A 17588-nucleotide genomic window follows, 5' to 3' on the forward strand; every position below is an offset into this window, starting at 1 on the left:
ATTAGTGTGCCGGCGGGTTACCAGGAAAGCGCCCACAGCATCCTAGCAGTGACTGTCCCATCGTCCTCACCTCCCTCCTTCCAAACAGCATCCCAATGGCTCCACCACATAATCTCTGCTCTATCTTAGGAAAGCCTGAGTGTAACTCGGGGTACATAAAAAACCCTAGTCAGGTCCACTCAAAACCCAGGAACAGTTTTCTCTGGCTGTGTCCCATGATAACATCCATGGCTCATTTATTGCTGACCCTGCATGAAAGTTGGCGGTTCCTATGCACTTTGGGTCCGAAACGCTAGCACTACATGGCTTCTAAGGACACCTACAACTGTACTCACCCTTGATGGTGGCTCTCGTTGGCCCCTAGTCAATCTACAGTCTATAAGTGACTCGGATGCGTACATATTTCAAATATATTCATCAAAGCTCCTTACCAGGCAAAGAAGATAGCAGATCCAAAACAAACTTAACTATTTCCACAAAGTGTACATAAAACTGTGTGGTTTATAAGTTAATGTTTAAAATCTGACGATGTCCAAAAACGTATGTGAGCAGGTTAGAGAGATGGCCTAGTGGTTAAAGGCACTTGCTGCCAATCTTAACAACCTGAGTCTGATCCTGAGGAGCCACAGGGTAGGGAAGAACTAACTTCTGCAGGCTGTCTTCTGTTCTCCACATGCATGCATGTGCGCACACGGGCACACACAACACACACAATATGTACATACATACGTACATACATACATACACACACATACATATTATACATATTTAATGATTAGTTTGGGTGGTGTTTCTTTTACCTCATTTAAAAATATTTCATTCATCCTCACCCCAGTGATCTGAATCTGGACTAACTGTCAACGTAGCTCCGCATCTCAAGTTCTGAGCGTCATGTGCCATAAAGAGAATGGGACAGAGGAATGAGGAAGTTTGAGGTACTTACTAGCAAAGGACATGATGCCCCCGAAGCCCTCGGTGCTGTTGTTAGAGACGGTGGAGTTGGGGGAGCTTGCTCGGGAGTCTGACTCTGCCTCTGAGTCACTGGCCAGTTTCAAGCTGTTGGGCCGCAGCAGCTTTTGAGTCCTTGAATGCACAGTGACTCCTGTGAGTCCCAGGCAGGGGTACCTAATCTTGGGAGTGGGCTCATACTATGCTGCAGTTGCTCTCCTTGTCCCATAATTTCTAAGTCACTACTTCAAAGAACTACCCTCTCGGGCATGGCAGGATAGCGAGAGTATTCGCTTTCTGATTAACCCTCTCCCAGGGACACTGCAGTGAGGTCCTTCAGCCACCCATCTGAAAAGGATCCCCAGGCTCTCACCGATGGCCACTGACATGCTGGCTGAATCGGGGAGTATAGCTCTCCCCCTGCTCATCGTCATCTTCCTCAGGGGGAGAGCCATGTTGGGGCTCGAAGTACGGATTGTCAAAGGCTCGAGGGCACACTGATCCCTCTCCAGTCTCTGTCTGTCTCCTGTCCACAGTAGATTTGCAAATGCTGGGAGGCACAGGAGGGAGGGGCTTAGAGATGCCTGCTGCTGCTTTATCATCCATCTCTGAAGAATCAGCAGGTTCCTAGGGTTACATTAAATAAAAAAAAAGTGGTCACTTCAGTTCAGTGGAGACCAGACCTGTCAGATTCCTGTGAAATATATGGGAAAAGCTATGATATTTGTGATCTCTGGACTTCCAGACTATAAGTAGATAATAGTGACACCTTTTTTGTTTGTTTGTTTTGTTTCAAGATGGGATTTCTCTGTGTAGAGTTGGCTGTCACTTTGTAGACCAGGCTAGCTTTGAACTCACAGCGATTGGTCTGCCTCTGCCTCCCAGAGTGCTGGAATTACAGGTGTGCACCACCATGCCCAGCTGGTGACACCTTAAAGGAAGCCCAGTGACCTTCTTCCAGGTCATCTCAGAGGCTTTTAGTCAGAGGCTTATAGAGAAAGAGATGGTAAGAACACGGCAGAGGCAAACGAACAGCTGCAGTAAGGGTTTCCTAGCAGACAGAGGCCCACATTGCAAATAGTGGTTCTCACCCTGCGCCCGCCCCCTAAGTCCTCATGTACAGCTTGGGCACCATGGATGACAGTGCTGGGGCTGCTGCTGGCCGTGGTGCTGGAGCTGGATCGTAGCGGAAGATTTTCCTGAGAGTTCTCACTGTCTGGGCCAGGCTCCTCTCCCTCCTTCTGGGTCTGAAGCTCATCAATTTCCACCTCACTGGCATCTCCCAGGGCTGCATGCGTCAGTGGATCCACATCTACCAAGAGAGACAGGTAGAGACACCTAAGCCCCAAACCCAAGCCCTGCCTGCTTAGTAGTGGCCGCTCTTCCCAAGCATACTTACTGGGAGTATCACCATTGATGTCACATTTCATCATTTCACTGACAAAATCCCCAAGGGACGAGTAAGAGGAGCTTGAGTCATCATAATCCATACTATCGCTGCCGCTGCAGAGTAAAAGGAGTCAAAAAGAAAGGAGGAGGAGGCTGGCCACGACGGCGCTGGCTGCTAAAGCTCTTGCTGCCACACCTGATAACCTGAGTTTGATCCAGGGGGCCTACGTAGTAGAAGGAGAGCACCAATACCCTCAAGTTGTCCTCTGACCACTATGGGCACACGTGTGCGCACACACACACACACACACACACACACACAAATGTGCTGCCATAAGTTGTGTTAAAAAAAATTTTTGTTTTTTGTTTTTTCGAGACAGGGTTTCTCTGTGTAGCCTTGGCTACATATATATATTCAAAGAAGAAGAAGAAGGAGGAGAGGGAATAAGAGGAAAGGAGATCCGGTGGTTAAGTGAGCTTGCTACACAATCATGAGAGGCAGAGTTCAGATCCCAGACCCATCTAACACGTTAGGTGTACCACAGACTCCTACAACCCCAGCTCTGAGGGATCTGATGCCCTCTTCTGGCGCACACGCGCCTACACACGTACACACACATACACACCACACAAACACACTCCAAATCTTGTTTTAAAGAAGAAATCTAACTAAAATATAATGCAAAGCTTCAAAGGCTCACACCTACGGCTGCTAAGAGTTCTGCCTCCTTAGCAACGAGGGCTGCTCACCTGTCATCAGTGGGGTCAGAATCGGAATCCCGTTCAGGTGGCACACTCAGGGCCTCAGCCAGCTGAGAATTGCCGTCATAGACTCGGTAATGGATGGGCTGCAGCTGGTGAGCGTACCACTTTGGCTTGTCGCCAATAAGGGCTGGGTCAAACATATCTACCCAAAGAGGAGAAACAGTGAGCAGCAGAGAAAAGATGGGGGGGGGGGAGATGCCAAAGATCAAGGGGCAATAGGGGGACGGCGGGGCAAGCAGAGAGCGGGTGGACTCACTGTTGTGAATCCGTTGGAAGGCGTAGTTACAAGGGTTCAGGATCCATTCTCCAAAGTACTCCACAGCTTGAGTCCTGGCCAGCTTCTCCGCAAAGGGGGTCTGCCGGGGACGTGAGGCCAGAAAGGAGCCAGCTTGGAAAGCTACCACAGGCCGGGGAAAGAGCCGCAGGGTACGCGTGTGCATCTGAAAGCCCTGCAGCACGTTGGCAGAGTTGAAGAACCGTACCATGGCCACTCTGGGAAAGAAGGGGGTGGTGAGATAATCCAAGACCTGTATGGTACGGATAGCCTCGATTCAAGGTCTCAGGCCACCTCCCAGTACTGCCATTTATTTAACCAGGCCACAACCGCCATCGTGGGGAGAGGCCTTAAAGAACCGCCAGCCTTTCTCTTCATGCTAACACTGTGAGCTATGTCTTCTCCTTATTTTTGCTAAGATGGGAAATATAACCAGATATCATACACGTCTAAAATAGAAAGTCAATCTGGTTCCTGGACTAGTCTCCTCAAAATCAAGAGATCAGAGAAACAAACTAACAACTCACGGTCTTACCTAGTGGCCACATCGACTGAATCTACGTCATTGCCGTAAATGAGCGGGTTGAATTCTGTGGACGGCGTCGACTGAAGGTCATTAGAAGGCCTTCCCAAGAGAAATGGGATCTCCTGGCCCTCGTGGAATTTCTCCAGATTCAGAATGGGCTGGGTGTTGAGACTCATGCTGGCCAGGGCCTGTGCAACAACAGAAAAGTGCTCATCCAAGACAGATTCTCAGGCAGCCAATCTCAGCTCCTAGGAAAGGGCTGGTTTAGAGTCCTCTACCTGTCACTCTGATCATAAAGCTCTCTACAAAGGGGGCTGGAGAGATGGCTCAGAGGTTAAGAGTGCTAACTGCTCTTCCAGAAGTCCTGAGTTCAATTCCCAGACACCACATGGTGGCTCATGACCATCTATAATGTGATCTGGTGCCCTTTTCTGGCCTGCAAGCAGAGCACTGTATACATAATAAATAATCTTTTAAAAAGATATTTATTTATTATGTTTAGAGTGTTCTTCCTGCATGTACACCTGCAGGCCAGAAGAGGGCATCAGATCACATTACAGATGGTTGTGAACCACCATGTGGTTGCTGGGAATTGAACTCAGGACCTTTGGAAGAGCCTTAACCTCTGGGCCATCTCTCCAGCCCAATAAATAATCTTTTTAAAAAAAATCTCTACAAATAACTGTGCTCATCTGAAAATCATGACCAACTCATTTTAGAGTCTGTGTCTTTGACCAAAAAAAAAAAAAAAAATCCAAATAATTTAGATTTTAGAAAATAGCCAGAATTATATAACTGCCCATCTTTGGTCAACCAAGCTCAAGGCATTTTAAATAAAACTATAATCCAAAAACGATATTTTCTACTTATTTTAGCCAAGAAGTGATTTTCAAGTTGAAATACACATAGAAACATGAACAAGTGAATTGTAAAAATAGAGCTACTTGCTGGGCGCGATGGTGGCACATGCCTTTAATCCCAACACTCAAGAGGCCGAGGCAGGCGGAGCTACTTAGGGCATAAAAAATCAGAGCCTGGCTGGGCAGTGGTGTAACACACAGCTGTTTTTTTGTTTTTGTTTTTTTGTTTTTTTTCCAAAACAGGGTCTCTCTCTGTATCCTTGGCTGTCCTGGACTCACTTTGTAGACCAGGCTGGCCTTGAACTCATGGAGATCCGCCTGCCTCTGCCTCTCCTGTACTGGGATTAAAGGCGTGTGCCACCACAGCCCAGCTGTAACACACAGCTTTAATCCGAGCACTGGAGATGCAGAAGCAGGCAATTCATCGAATTTTGAGGCCAGCCTGGTGCACAGAGAAAGTTACAGAACAGTCAGAGCTACACAGAGAAATCCTATCTTGAAAACCAACAAACCAAAAATCAACAAAACAACAACAAAAACTAGAGCCTCTCCAAGACAGCCAGAACTACATAATGAGACCCTGTCTCAAAACAACAACAAAAAACCAAACCAAAACAACAAGAAAATAAAAATAGAGCCTCAGGTTCCCAACTTAAATTAGCCTCTAAGAGACTCCATGGTGCACTTTGAAAACCACTGATCTAGCCAAGGCTACACAGAGAAACCTTGTCTCGAAAAAACAAAACAACCCCCTGGCCCCAATAAAAAGAAATGAAAATCACTGATCTAAATCAGCAGTGGTTTTTGAGTGCAGGTCAGCTCAGAAATCACCTGGGCTGTTCTTACAGTATATTCGGAACCAATACACCTGGGTTTCTGTGTTTTTTTTTTTTTTAATCAATTTATTCAGATTACAACTCAATTGTTATCCCATCACTTGTATCCTCCCGTTCCTCCCTCCCTCCTGCTTTCACCCTATTCCCCTCCCTTAGGTCTATGACGAAGGGGGCCCTCCTCCCCCACTATACGGTCATAGGCTATCAAGTCTCAACTCGGTAGCCTGCTAATTCTTTCCTTGAGTGCCACCAGGCCTCCCCGCCAAGAGGAGGTGGTCATGTGGTTTTAATAAGGCCAAGTGTTGTTAATGCTGTTGGCCCACGAATTACACAGTAGTAAAGTGATATAAATTCATATAGCACTCTCTCTTCACATTAGTCATTCTCTCTCTCTCTCTCTCTCTCTCTCTCTCTCTCTCTCTCTCTCTCTCTCTCTCTCTCTCCCTCTCCCTCTCCCCCTCTCCCTCTCCCTCTCCCATCTCTTTTTGAGACAAGGATTCATTATGTAACCCTGGATGGCCTGGAACTCACTATGTAGTGGTATGAAACCCAAGCTGGCCTCAAACTCACAAAGATCTACTTGCCTCTGTGCTCTGAGTTGTTGGGATTAAAGTGTGCACCACCAAGGCCAGCTCCACATTAGTCATATTGTAGACATGTATATACATTATATTATTTATATATTGTATATAATGTATATATACATATAACGTATATTATGTGCATTGGTCTTGTATGACAGTGTCAGATCCTCTGCAACTGGGGTTACAGGCAGTTATAAGCTGACATGTGGGTACAGGGAATTGAACCAGGGACCTCTGGAAGGGACCCCTGGAAGAGCAGCCAGTGTGCTTGACTACTGAGCCATCTCTCCAGGCCCCACATTAGTCATTCTTAGGCAATCATCAAAAGTGAAAACACAGCCAGTGAAGAAGACAGCTAGAGGACCTTCTGACCTCGCAGCCGTCACCCACTCTGCTGCAGCAAAGTATCACATTACATCAGCAGTGATGAAGCCAGTGAGAGACAGGGATGGTACAGAATGACCCACTTCAATTCAATACCATCTAGAGTCTAGATTCTGGCGGAACTACTACAGACTTCAGACAACACAGAAAAAAGACTTCTAAAGAGCCTTCAACTGAGACAGGGACCCCTAATAGCACAGTGCTGTCTACTGGTGGTCCTACATAACACACACAACAGAGGGAGGGAATGGAGCCTTGTCATGGTTTACCTTCAGGAACTGTGTTTAGCATGCAAAAGAAAAAAAAAACCAATAAATAAAAATGGGTGGAAGCAGCACTTGGGAGGCAGAGGCAGGTGGATAGCTGTGAGTTCAAGGTCAGCCTGGTCTACAAGATGAGTCCCAGCACAGTCAAGGCTACCCAGAGAAACCTAGTCTCAAAAAAAAAAAAAAAAGGGGGTGGTGGTGGAAGGACTTACTCAAAGAAAGGGCTTTTTTTTTTTTTTTTTTTTTTTTTTTTTTAAAGAAAGGTTATCTACAGGGACTTTGGAATTGATTTGAGAAGCAAGTTTGGCCAGGTGGTGGTGGTGCATGCTTTTATTCCCAGCACTTGGGAGGCAGAGGCAGGTAGATCTTTGTAGGTTCAAGGCCAGCCTAGTCTACAAAGAGAGTCTGGGACAACCAGGGCTACACAGAGAAACTCTGTAAAAAACAAAAACAAAAAACAAAACACACACACACACAAAGAAGCAACTTTGTCCAAACTTCTAACTAAAGGAATGCTATAAGGTCAAATAACGGCAGATATGACAAAAAACAGAAAGAAAAAGGTGGTCTTGGCTTCATATGTTTGGGTTGAAATAGTCTCACCATGTAGACCAAGCTGGTATCACCCCCAGTGCTGGCATTTCAGGTGAGTGCCACCACATGACCTAAAGTCTACATATACATGGCATCATGTACATTACAGGGAGATAGAGCAAACAGCGAGTGAGAAAGAACCTTTTAAAGATTCATCCTGCTGGGGCTGGAGAGATGGCTCAGAGGTTAAGGGCACTGACTGCTCTTCCAGAGATCCTGAGTTCAATTCCCAGCAGTCACATGGTGGCTCACAACCATCTATAATGTGATTCGGTGCCCCCTTCTGGCGTGTAGGTGTACATGCAAAGCACTGCATACATAATCAATAAATTAAAAAAAAGATTCACCCTGCTACACAAAATTTGAATATTCCTCTTTGTAAGCCCATTCGAGGCACAGTCAGTCTATTCCACATAAAGGTTCTTAGACCAGCTGCCTTCCCACAGCAACCTTATGTCATCTGTTACTTCCTTTACTTAAAAATATTATATGGGGGGCTAGAGAGATGCTTCAGCGGTTAAGAGCACTGACTGCTCTTCCAGAGGACCTGGGTTCAATTCCCAGCACTGACATGGTGGCTCACAACTGTCTGTAACTCCCAACTGACATCCTCACACAGACACGCATTCAGGCAAAACACCAATAATGCACATAAGGTTAAATTAAAATAAAATATTTTATGACATTTTAACTTATTCTGCGTTGAGTAGTTATACATGTGTGGGTGTGGGTGTGCCACCGCACATGTGTGGAGCTTAGAGGGTGACTCGCAGGGGAAGCTCTCTTCTTCTGCCACGAGGGGCCCAGTCCTCGGTGGCAGGGTCAGTGGCAGGGGCCATTGCCTGCTGAACCGTCTCACGGCCCCTCCCCCATCTTTGCTTTCATCCCTCACTTACCTGCTTTAAGTGTTTTTTCAGCTCCAATGATTCTGGTTCTGGCAGGACGGGTAGCACTTCTGCATTGGTTGGGGCAATCACCTGCCGCAGAGGAAAGAAAAAGAAAAGACACGAACTTAGAATGAACTGTCTAGGAGCCCTACTTCCATACGAGCAAATAACATGCCCAGGGAGATATCATCATATGGTATACTATAGATATCACACACACACACACACACACACACACACACACACACACACGCACGCACGCACGCACACACACACACGAGCTATATCTACATGCCTAAAAAGCAATATACCTAAATAACATTGGTGACTATCTCTAAATAATAGGATTACGATTATGGATCGTCATTTTCTTCTTTACATTCACTTTGTTTTTAAGACTTATTTTCATTCTCTTTAATTATGTGTATGTATCTGTATCTGCAAGTGGGTGTGCACACGAGTGCAGGTGCTAGGAGAAGTCAGAGGCCTCGATAGCCCGAAACTGGAGCTGGAGGGTTGTGAGCCACCTGCTGTGGGGTGCTGCCAAGCCAACTCCAGCCCCTGCACCAGCAGCAAGTACTCTTAACTGCTAAGCCATCTCTCCAGCCCCTATACTTTTATTTTATTTTTGTTTTGTATTTATTTGTGTTTGGAGAGAGGAGGAATTCCATGTCACACGTGTGGAGGACAGATGACGATTGGCGGGAGGCAGCTCCTTCTTTCAGCCATGTGGGTCCTTGGGTGTTGAGCTCTGGTTGTCAGAGTTTACCTGCTAATCCACCTTGCTGGCCTGGCCCTACACTTACATTTATTTTATAAGATTTATTTCTATAAGAGTTTTGATATACTCATATCGCAGAATGTAAATGTCATTTTAAATAGCTTCTCACTTGAAACCTATAGGAAAACTAGTACCTGCTTACCTATACTTTATACAATGACATATACAGCAATAACAGTCTTACTCTTGGCGCATACAGGAGGAGCTCTTAATTTTGGCAAGACTAAACTCTATAACCAAGGGCCCAATAAAGTCAAAGCAGCATTAGAAAAAAAAAATTTGTTTTAATGAGTGTTGCCGTAGAAATAATCCAGAAAAAATGGTTATGACAGGACTGGGTTTAGAACATGATCCTATTGCTGCCTCGGCCTCGGGCCTCCCTCACTCACCCTGCTGCTGTCCAGATCCACCAGCCACACGTCATCAGGCATTTTGAAGTCTAGCTTGTAGAGGAAGAAGCTGGCAGGGACTCCAATGATGTAAGGGGTCGGAGCCAAGAGTAGCTGTGGAAAAGATCAGAGATGATAAGACAGGAAGACGAGGCCTATTGTGAGCACTTCATCAAGCCAGAATTTCCCCAGGTAAGAAAATTCAGACAACTGCTTTCCCAAAACACTTGCAGCTAGACGTCTTGTGAAAGTTACAATTTTTCAGATTTGAGAAAGGTGGCGATGCATTTCAGTATGCTAACACCTACGGTGTCACAGCAAGGGGTCTACAATCACTAACGGTAACAAACAAAAACTACAAGTAATATAATTTTACTATAGAACCAGTTCGAATCCATCCAAAATTTCAGACTGGTACATTACAAGCGGTCCAGGACCAGCAGTGATTGACAGCTCCCACCTGGAGACTCACCTGCTCTGCCGATGCCATGCAGGTGGGCAGCAGCGGGATGACAGGGAACATGTACTCCAGCGGGTAGATCATTGCCACAAACGCCATCACGGACATGGAGAGCGCATTGTAGTCTCGAGACTGAAGCACCACCTGCCACGGCCATGCCACAAGTCACTTGGCGGCGGCGGCGGCGGCGTAAAAACAAGGGTTACCAGGAAACAGCTCCCAGCACTCCCATTTCATTTCAGGTACGGCTGCAGCTTACCTCAGCAATCGCCAGGGCTCCAGTCCCTGCCCTGTCAGTCGCCTTCCAACCCAAACACTGTAGCAATCCTCCCATGAACCTCTCCACCTTCTTAGTTCTGCCACTCCCTATCCTAGGACTACACACTGATCTCCCTGGAGGATGAGATCAGTCTAACTCGACTAAGCATTCTGCATGGACATAGGCACCGTAATTCAACTCACATCTACCAAGTACCTGCTGTCTACCCACCATCACACCACCTCCTGGCAATGAAACGAGGAAAAGGACACCAGCCTTGTTCTCGGCAGACGCGTGACCCAGCTCCCAGCGGCTTGCACCGCTCTCTCCCTAGAAAGCTCTACACAGCTGGCCCTCTCACCTTGTGCTCCAACAGGATGCAGGTTAGCACCTGAAGACAAGCATCCACGCCCAGCAGTTCTAAGGGAAGGTGAAGCGGGAAATCTACTAGGGTGAATCGAGAAGGGTCTGGAAGGGCAAACGTCAGGGCTGGCTGCAGTTCCTGGGGTAGAACCTCGATGTCCACTCGCTTCTGCCCAGAGATGGGTACCGGGGAGCGCAACAACCGATAGATCCAGGCCTCAATCTCTCGAAGGTCGTGCAGAAGGGCACTGGACTTCTCCTCCACCAGCAGCGACCCGGTAAAGATTCGCCACATGGTGTCCCTGAGGAAGGCACCGGCAAGACTCAGGAGCCGGAGTCTTAGCGGCTGATACCGCTGAAACCCAACCTAACCACAGTCATAACTGGAAGAGGAGTATTGCTAGGAAAGCCAGCTCTCTAAGCTCAGATGGGACCACAGGGTATCTATGATGACAAAAACAGGTACAGAAAGGGACACGTGATAGAACTCAACGTCATGTCCACATCAACCTCCTCAGCATTTCTTCGATTCTCAGCAGTCTTTGGATTAGGACTCGACTGTTTAAACAGTCCTAAAGGAGCACAGGCCGTACAGGAAATTTCTTATCCTCTCACAGACTAATCCTATCAATGTTTGAATGGGTCCCCTTTCCCCCCGCCCCCACATAAGCAGCAAACCATACCTTTGCACACCCCGAGGGATGCTGAGTTTCTTGCCTAGCAGCCGCTCGCTACAGCAGTCTACCAGACGTTTGAGAGTATACAGACACTCCCTGAAGGTAGAGAAGAAAGGGTAGTGGCTAAGCACGCACAGCGATGTCAGGGTGCTGTTGCGGGAGCGGCTGCTGGCCTTGGCCCTGCGCTTGCCCCGAGGAGACTGGTTCACATCGGGTGTGGAGTCAGCGCTAGGAGGCTGCAAGGCTGAGCCGCTCTCTGAGCTCTCGGTGGCAGCCTCTTCTGAGGCACAGGGGGCCTGGGTTCCTTCCTTCCCGCGGGGGCCTGCTCCACTTTCCACTTTTTCCTTCGGCATTCGCTTTTGGAAAGAGCGGTAGAAGTTAACGCAGATGCCATAGCGGGTGACTCCAGTGTCCTTATCGGTTAGGGTGAAGACAAAAGAGGTATCATCTCGAAGGCTCATGCGCCGCTGCCGCACACTCAGACATCCCTCTGGCTGGCAGAAGAACACCACGTCTGGGGGCAGGGGGAACTCAGGGTGATCCTCCAGTGGGTACCGCCGCAGCAGTTCGGGGGTCTGAGCCACGCTATCACTGCTTGGGTGCCTGAAGGACAGAAAGACCCAGTCAGCAGTCCAAAAGTGTATAGCCCCCCGCCCCACTCAACACATAAACTCAGAGATCCTTTAGGACAGAGCAAGCTGATCACAGGACCTTGGATGTCTTGCCAGGTTTTAACTGGCAGACAGAGTGAAGTCTGCACTGCCACAAAGAAGACGCTACCCTGAAAGGTTCCACAAGAATATCATCCCTAGCACCTAAAGATCATTGGCATCTTTCAAAGTACCTTAGCTAAAAAAATTACCATAAGAATATATATGCAGATAGGAGTACGGTGTTCTTTCCCTTTTTTTTTTTTTTTTTTTTTTACAAACTATGAAAACTTGGCTATAAAGAGTATATTTGCTCAAAATTACAAAGCTAAAATAATTCGGTTTGTATTTACTTATGAGAGGCAGCATGCATGGTGCAGGACATAAAGTGGCAGTCAGAGGGTACCCTGTAGGTCCAGGGATTTAATTCAGGTCACTGCACCTGGTGGCAGCACCATTACCCACTGAGCCATTTCATCTACCCAAAGGTGTGAGTTAAAAGCTGAGTTTTAAGCTGGGCGGTGGTGGCGCACGCCTTAAATCCCAGCACTCGGGAGGCAGAGGCAGGTGGATGACTGTGAGTTCGAGGACAGCCTGGTCTACAAAGCGAGTCCAGGACAGCCAAGGCTACACAGAGAGACCCTGTCTCAAAAAAAACAAACAAACAAACAAGCTGAGTTTTGAGCTGAATGTGGTGGTGTATGCCTTTAGTACCAGACAGAGGAAGGTTCGAGGCCAGCCTGGTCTACACAGCAAGTTCTAGGTCAGCCAGGGTGACACAGAGAAACCTTGCCTTTAAACAAAACAAAACTGAATTCTACCGTCTCTGTGCAGACCGATAGTCTTACACCACCCAGCTGTACGCCTTTCCCTACCAACACCAACGCTCCCATCAGGAGAAAACGTAAGAAAGAATGAGATACGCAAAACAACATGAGGAGAAATAACAGGTCTGGGAAATAACAGGACACTGCGGCCACCCCAGAGAGCAAGGCATCCATCAGTGCCCTTGGTTACCTCGCCCCTACGATCACTAGATAGTCAAGCAACCGAGGGCAGAACTTCTTTTGCACCATGGTTCCGATTCACCAGTTCATCGCAGAGAAACTTGAGGGCACTAAGCAAGGAGTCAGTGTTCCCAGGAGGAGTTCTGATATAATCTGAAAATTCAATAGGGGAAAAGTGCTGATAAATACCCACTGCTGTGCCTGCGGGAGCCATGCTTCTTGGTGTCATCGCAGCAAAGGGGCAGAGGTCAGGCCTTCCACTTCAGTACTCACTATAGAACCCGACACTTGCTTGGCCTGGTGGCTGTCTGGGTTTATGGGTTTCCAGAGTCAAATTTCAAGTAGGATGGGAGCTGTGGGTGTAGCTTAGTGGTCTAGCACTTATTTAGTGTGTACAAGGCCCTGGTTTCAATCCTTAGCGCCGCAAAAGAGAAGGAAGGCGAATTGAAGACTACTAACTAGCTCAATTCCAGCCACATTTCCGGGCTCTGTTTTTGAAAAAACAGACCTAGACAGTCCAATCTAGACTAAATAATTAAGATAACGATAACAACAACAACAACAGTCACGTTCAGGACTACTCTAGGGGTGATCAAGATCAAACCAGACTCTAAGCAGCACGGGTCTGTGCTTTTCTGTCCAGCTGGGAACCCAATTACTCTGCCTCACTGAGCAGCATCCAGCTTGGTGTGTGACTATCATATAGACTTTCCGGTTAATTGCACACAGACAGCAACAACAGCTGGATGCTCTGGCTCATGTGATTTCACATGAAGACTGACCATGCCCCAACTGTCTCATTGCTAACTAGTTTTCTCACTTTAAGGTAGAAAGGGGACCAGCGGTTACTGCTACTACTACCTCTGCCCTTGGTGCTGAACTGATAGCTCTGGTCTATTCTGGTCTTGGGCTCAGAGTCAGTAATACAATGCCTTCCCAGGAGGCCTGATCTTTCTTTATCTTGCAGGGATTATGAAGAGGGACAGAAAATTTGAAGGTTTCTGCAGGGACAGGGGAAGTGGTCAAGGGGAATTCTAAACGTATTAAAAATCGATTGTTTTCTGGGGGTGGGGGGCAAAGAAATGGTTCAGCAGTTAGACGCACTACGCCGTGGCTCTTCCAGAAGACCTAGGTTGAGCTCCGAGTACCCATGCTGGGTGGCCCATAACTGCATGGATCTCTAGTTCCGGGGAACTGTCACTCTTCTCAGTGCTGCATCATGGGGTGCACATACACATGCTCAGGCACGCAGGTGCACAAAATAAACAAATATGGATCTATAGTTCCTATTAGATTTTCATGTACTTCTGAGTAAAATGTTTCACTACAGTAGAGGGTAATTCCAGTGCTCCAAGGTTTTGCCTCTATGGTCACAGTGAGACCTTGATGACTGTGTACACACACACACACACACACACACACACACACACACACACCTCATTTGCTATGTACACTCCCATACTACAGACAAAGATGCTTCCTGTAATCCTGAGGGTACTACTTGATTTAAATAGCAAGCTTTTTCTCTCTCTCTCCTCTATCCACAAACAAGACATGTTTACAATACCTCTGGTGTCCTCAAAATACTGGTCCCTCTTCCCTGCTTGCTCCCAATAGAGGACCCATAGGTAGGTAATAGGATTCACTTTTGTCTCCATAGCGACTCTGGCTCCCAGAACTATTTATAGCAGAGCCACTGCCCCTCCCCTTCTTGGTGACCAAGTGCTAGCAGCTGCTACTCCAAAGTCAGCCGTGGGCCACAGCCTTCCATTGCCGTTAACCCTGGAAACACCTATTCCGTGGGTGGCACCCACTAAGAGTCAGGCTATCTTCACTTCTGTCTGTGTTGAACTGTGTGCGTGTTTTAATCCCACTGTGGCTTTTAATAGAAATAGCTCTTCACCACCAAGTTCCTGAGCATGTCACACATTCAGTCATCTCTGAGGTTCATCACTCTTAATAATCCCAAACAATCTGGTGGTTCTCCCAACCAACATTGGTATGAGCATACTGCAGGAGTGGGGCACCCTCATAGAGCTGAGCTCCCCTCCTCCTGAGAGAAATGAAGCTATGAAATGGGTCACAGGTAAAAGCCATCCTGTGTTCTGTACAGAAATATCTAGCTATAAACAAGACCTATTTACAGCAACAACCCATAAAACAGAATTTATAGGACCAAAGTTGTAGGCTGAGTCTTTAAATACAGGTTGACACTGAAAAGCACCAGGCGGTGGTGGCGCGCACGCCTTTAATCCCGGCACTTGGAAGGCAGAGGCAGGTGGATTGCTGTGAGTTCGAGGCCAGCCTGGTCTACAAAGTGAGTCAAGGGTAGTCAAGGCTACACAGAGAGACCTTGTCTCAAAAAACAAAAACATTCCTACCCAGATCTAGCCAATGGACAGGACATTCTCTACAGTTGAGTGGAGAGTGAGGTCTGACTTTCACACTTACTCTGGTGCATCATATTTGACCATGTCCCCCGGATGGGGAGACCTGGTGGCACTCAGAGGAAGGATAGCAGGTTACCAAGAAGAGACTTGATACCCTATGAGCATATAAAGGGGGAGGAAATCCCCCTTAGTCACAGTCATAGGGGAGGGGAGTAAGGGGAAAATGGGAGGGAGGGAAGAATGGGAGGATACAAGGGATGGGATAACCATTGAGATGTAATAAGAATAAATTAATAAAATTAAATTAAAACAAAAAACAAAAACAAAAGCCACTGAAAGGCAAAAGATCTTCTGGCTAAAATCTCAAAAGTGGGTGAAGATGCTTTCTCTTACTAGCAAATTAGTTCCAGGGGCTTCTCTCTAGTATCTGGTGAGATGAAGCCCCTCTCCAAATTCAAGTCAACTGCCATATTCTATAGCTTTCGTCTCCTTTCAGAGCGGCAAGATCCCAAGATCTTCGGACTATGCTGGCTAGCAGTGGTGGAATATATTTTTAGCCTCAGTTTCTATCCCATCAATAGCTACTGACTTCAGATATTCAGGCTACTGAGGTAACACACGCTGTTCTCCCTGTCTGCCCCCCTCCACAGACTCTGAACCCTCTAACACGGCCTGTAACTCATACAGTCTTCATAACCAACCAGGCTGAGACTGCCTCTTGCCTCAATCTTATTTACTAACGTAAAGCCCCTAGCTCCAGTCCCGATGTAGTCCAAATCTCTAAATCCATCCCTTTCTGCTACAATCCTACATCACCACCCACACGAAGGATCCACAGACTTTTAGGTAACCTATGCCTTTTAAGCCTACAATGGTCATGGGGCAGGATCTCATAGTAAAAGCCACAGGAATCCGACCCAAGGACAATATGACATCTTTGCTGACGTGAGCACAACGGGAGGTTTCCTCTCCTTCCTCCTCCTCCCCAGGCAGTGACCTTGCAAGCTCATCAGCAAACTGGTCCAGTGTTGGGGGAGAACTGGAGCAGTGAAGCCAGCGATGGTGAGGACCGAGGAAGGAGAGAGTACGAGGAAGAACTGGGCGGCCAAAGGATGGGAAAGGGAGCTGTGGCAGCAAATGATGAAATGGTGCGCCTAGTCTTCAGCAAGCCAACATTGGAGGTTGAAACGTAAATGTATATGTACATATTAGAGAGCCAAACCTGGTTCTCCAAACGCTAATCAAAAATAAGGCGTGCGCACGCACGCGCACACGCGCACGCACCAGGCGCTGGTGCCTTCCTCCGGCCCGGGGCTGGACAGCTCTGCCCGCCCCCTCACCTGCTGGACAGCTCCTCGCCCCCACCCGGGAACCCGCGCCGCGGTCCCGCAGCCCTTACGCGGCGCGAGCGCCCCGCCTCGACCCCCGCCTCACTTTCTCGGCAGGCTCCACGCCCCCTCGCTCTCGCTCCTTCAGAGCCGCCTCAGAGACCCTTTCCTCCAGGAGCCGCTTCCCCTCAAAGACCCACAGAGGGCTCCGGATGGCACCCGCTCCCCTACTTACTCTGGGAGGGACCTGCCAGGCCCTCCCGACATCTCCCGGCCGAGGAGCGCACGTCGCTTCCTAGCCCGGCGGCACGGCGAGCGGGCACCAGTTCCGCGTCTGCACCGGGGGGCGCGTACCACTCAGACTTGCTGCAGGAGGGGGAGGCTGAGGGGGCTGGGGCCGTACCATTCGCCGCCCGGGGGGCACGGCTGTACCAAGCGGAGCGCAGTGAAGAAGACAGCTACGCACACACCTATCGGTGTGGGAGTGGGAACGCGGTGGGAAGCACTGGGCCAGCCCAGTGCGGGTAGGTGTCAAGGGGAGAATCCAAAGGAATACATTTTGTTTTGGTTGCTCAAAGAATTTTTAATTCGATTTGGTTGTAGAGCCCGTCTTGACGAAACGGTGGTTGATCTAAAAGTGGTTCTCAGGCTAAACTGCCCCTATGGTTTTCTGACAGTTTCTCTACACCTCATCTTGGTCCCCCTGCACGCAGTTTGGACGTGCCCAGCCGCCTAGGCTGGAAAGCCATCTAGTCTGACGGTGGAATCTACCAATTCGGATAGCGGGGGCACGTCTGGCTGGCGCTTCCCGAGTATCACCTACACCAAAGGTAGGGAGAACCAGGACGGTGCCGCGATGCCCTCTGGGAAATGGAGTCCAGTCCTTTTGACAACTCAAACACTGCTCGTTCTTTACTGGCCTCCAAGAACTTTTCTTCAAGTCCATAGGGCCCCGGGCTCGAAGGGAATTA

The 17588-nt window shown here is 48.2% G+C and overlaps 1 protein-coding gene across 1 annotated transcript in view; it reads right to left on the reverse strand.

Annotated features, from left to right (window-relative positions):
- Positions 1-17565, reverse strand: part of Madd (MAP kinase activating death domain) — a 41942-nt gene extending 24377 nt beyond the window's left edge. The window contains exons 1-13 of the mRNA XM_051144099.1: positions 16853-17565; positions 12910-13052; positions 11249-11845; positions 10564-10867; positions 9956-10087; positions 9484-9597; positions 8323-8403; positions 3912-4090; positions 3359-3594; positions 3088-3244; positions 2070-2451; positions 1322-1575; positions 944-1083 (exon numbers count right to left, since the gene is read on the reverse strand). Of these exons, the coding sequence (XP_051000056.1) occupies positions 944-1083; positions 1322-1575; positions 2070-2451; positions 3088-3244; positions 3359-3594; positions 3912-4090; positions 8323-8403; positions 9484-9597; positions 9956-10087; positions 10564-10867; positions 11249-11845; positions 12910-12968 (2635 nt within the window). The 5' untranslated portion in view covers positions 12969-13052; positions 16853-17565. The remainder of the gene's footprint in view (positions 1-943; positions 1084-1321; positions 1576-2069; positions 2452-3087; positions 3245-3358; positions 3595-3911; positions 4091-8322; positions 8404-9483; positions 9598-9955; positions 10088-10563; positions 10868-11248; positions 11846-12909; positions 13053-16852) is intronic.
- Positions 17566-17588: the final 23 nt, after the last annotated feature.

This window comes from Acomys russatus, chromosome 4 (genome assembly GCF_903995435.1).
Source record: "Acomys russatus chromosome 4, mAcoRus1.1, whole genome shotgun sequence".
NCBI classification, from domain to species: Eukaryota; Metazoa; Chordata; class Mammalia; order Rodentia; family Muridae; genus Acomys; species Acomys russatus.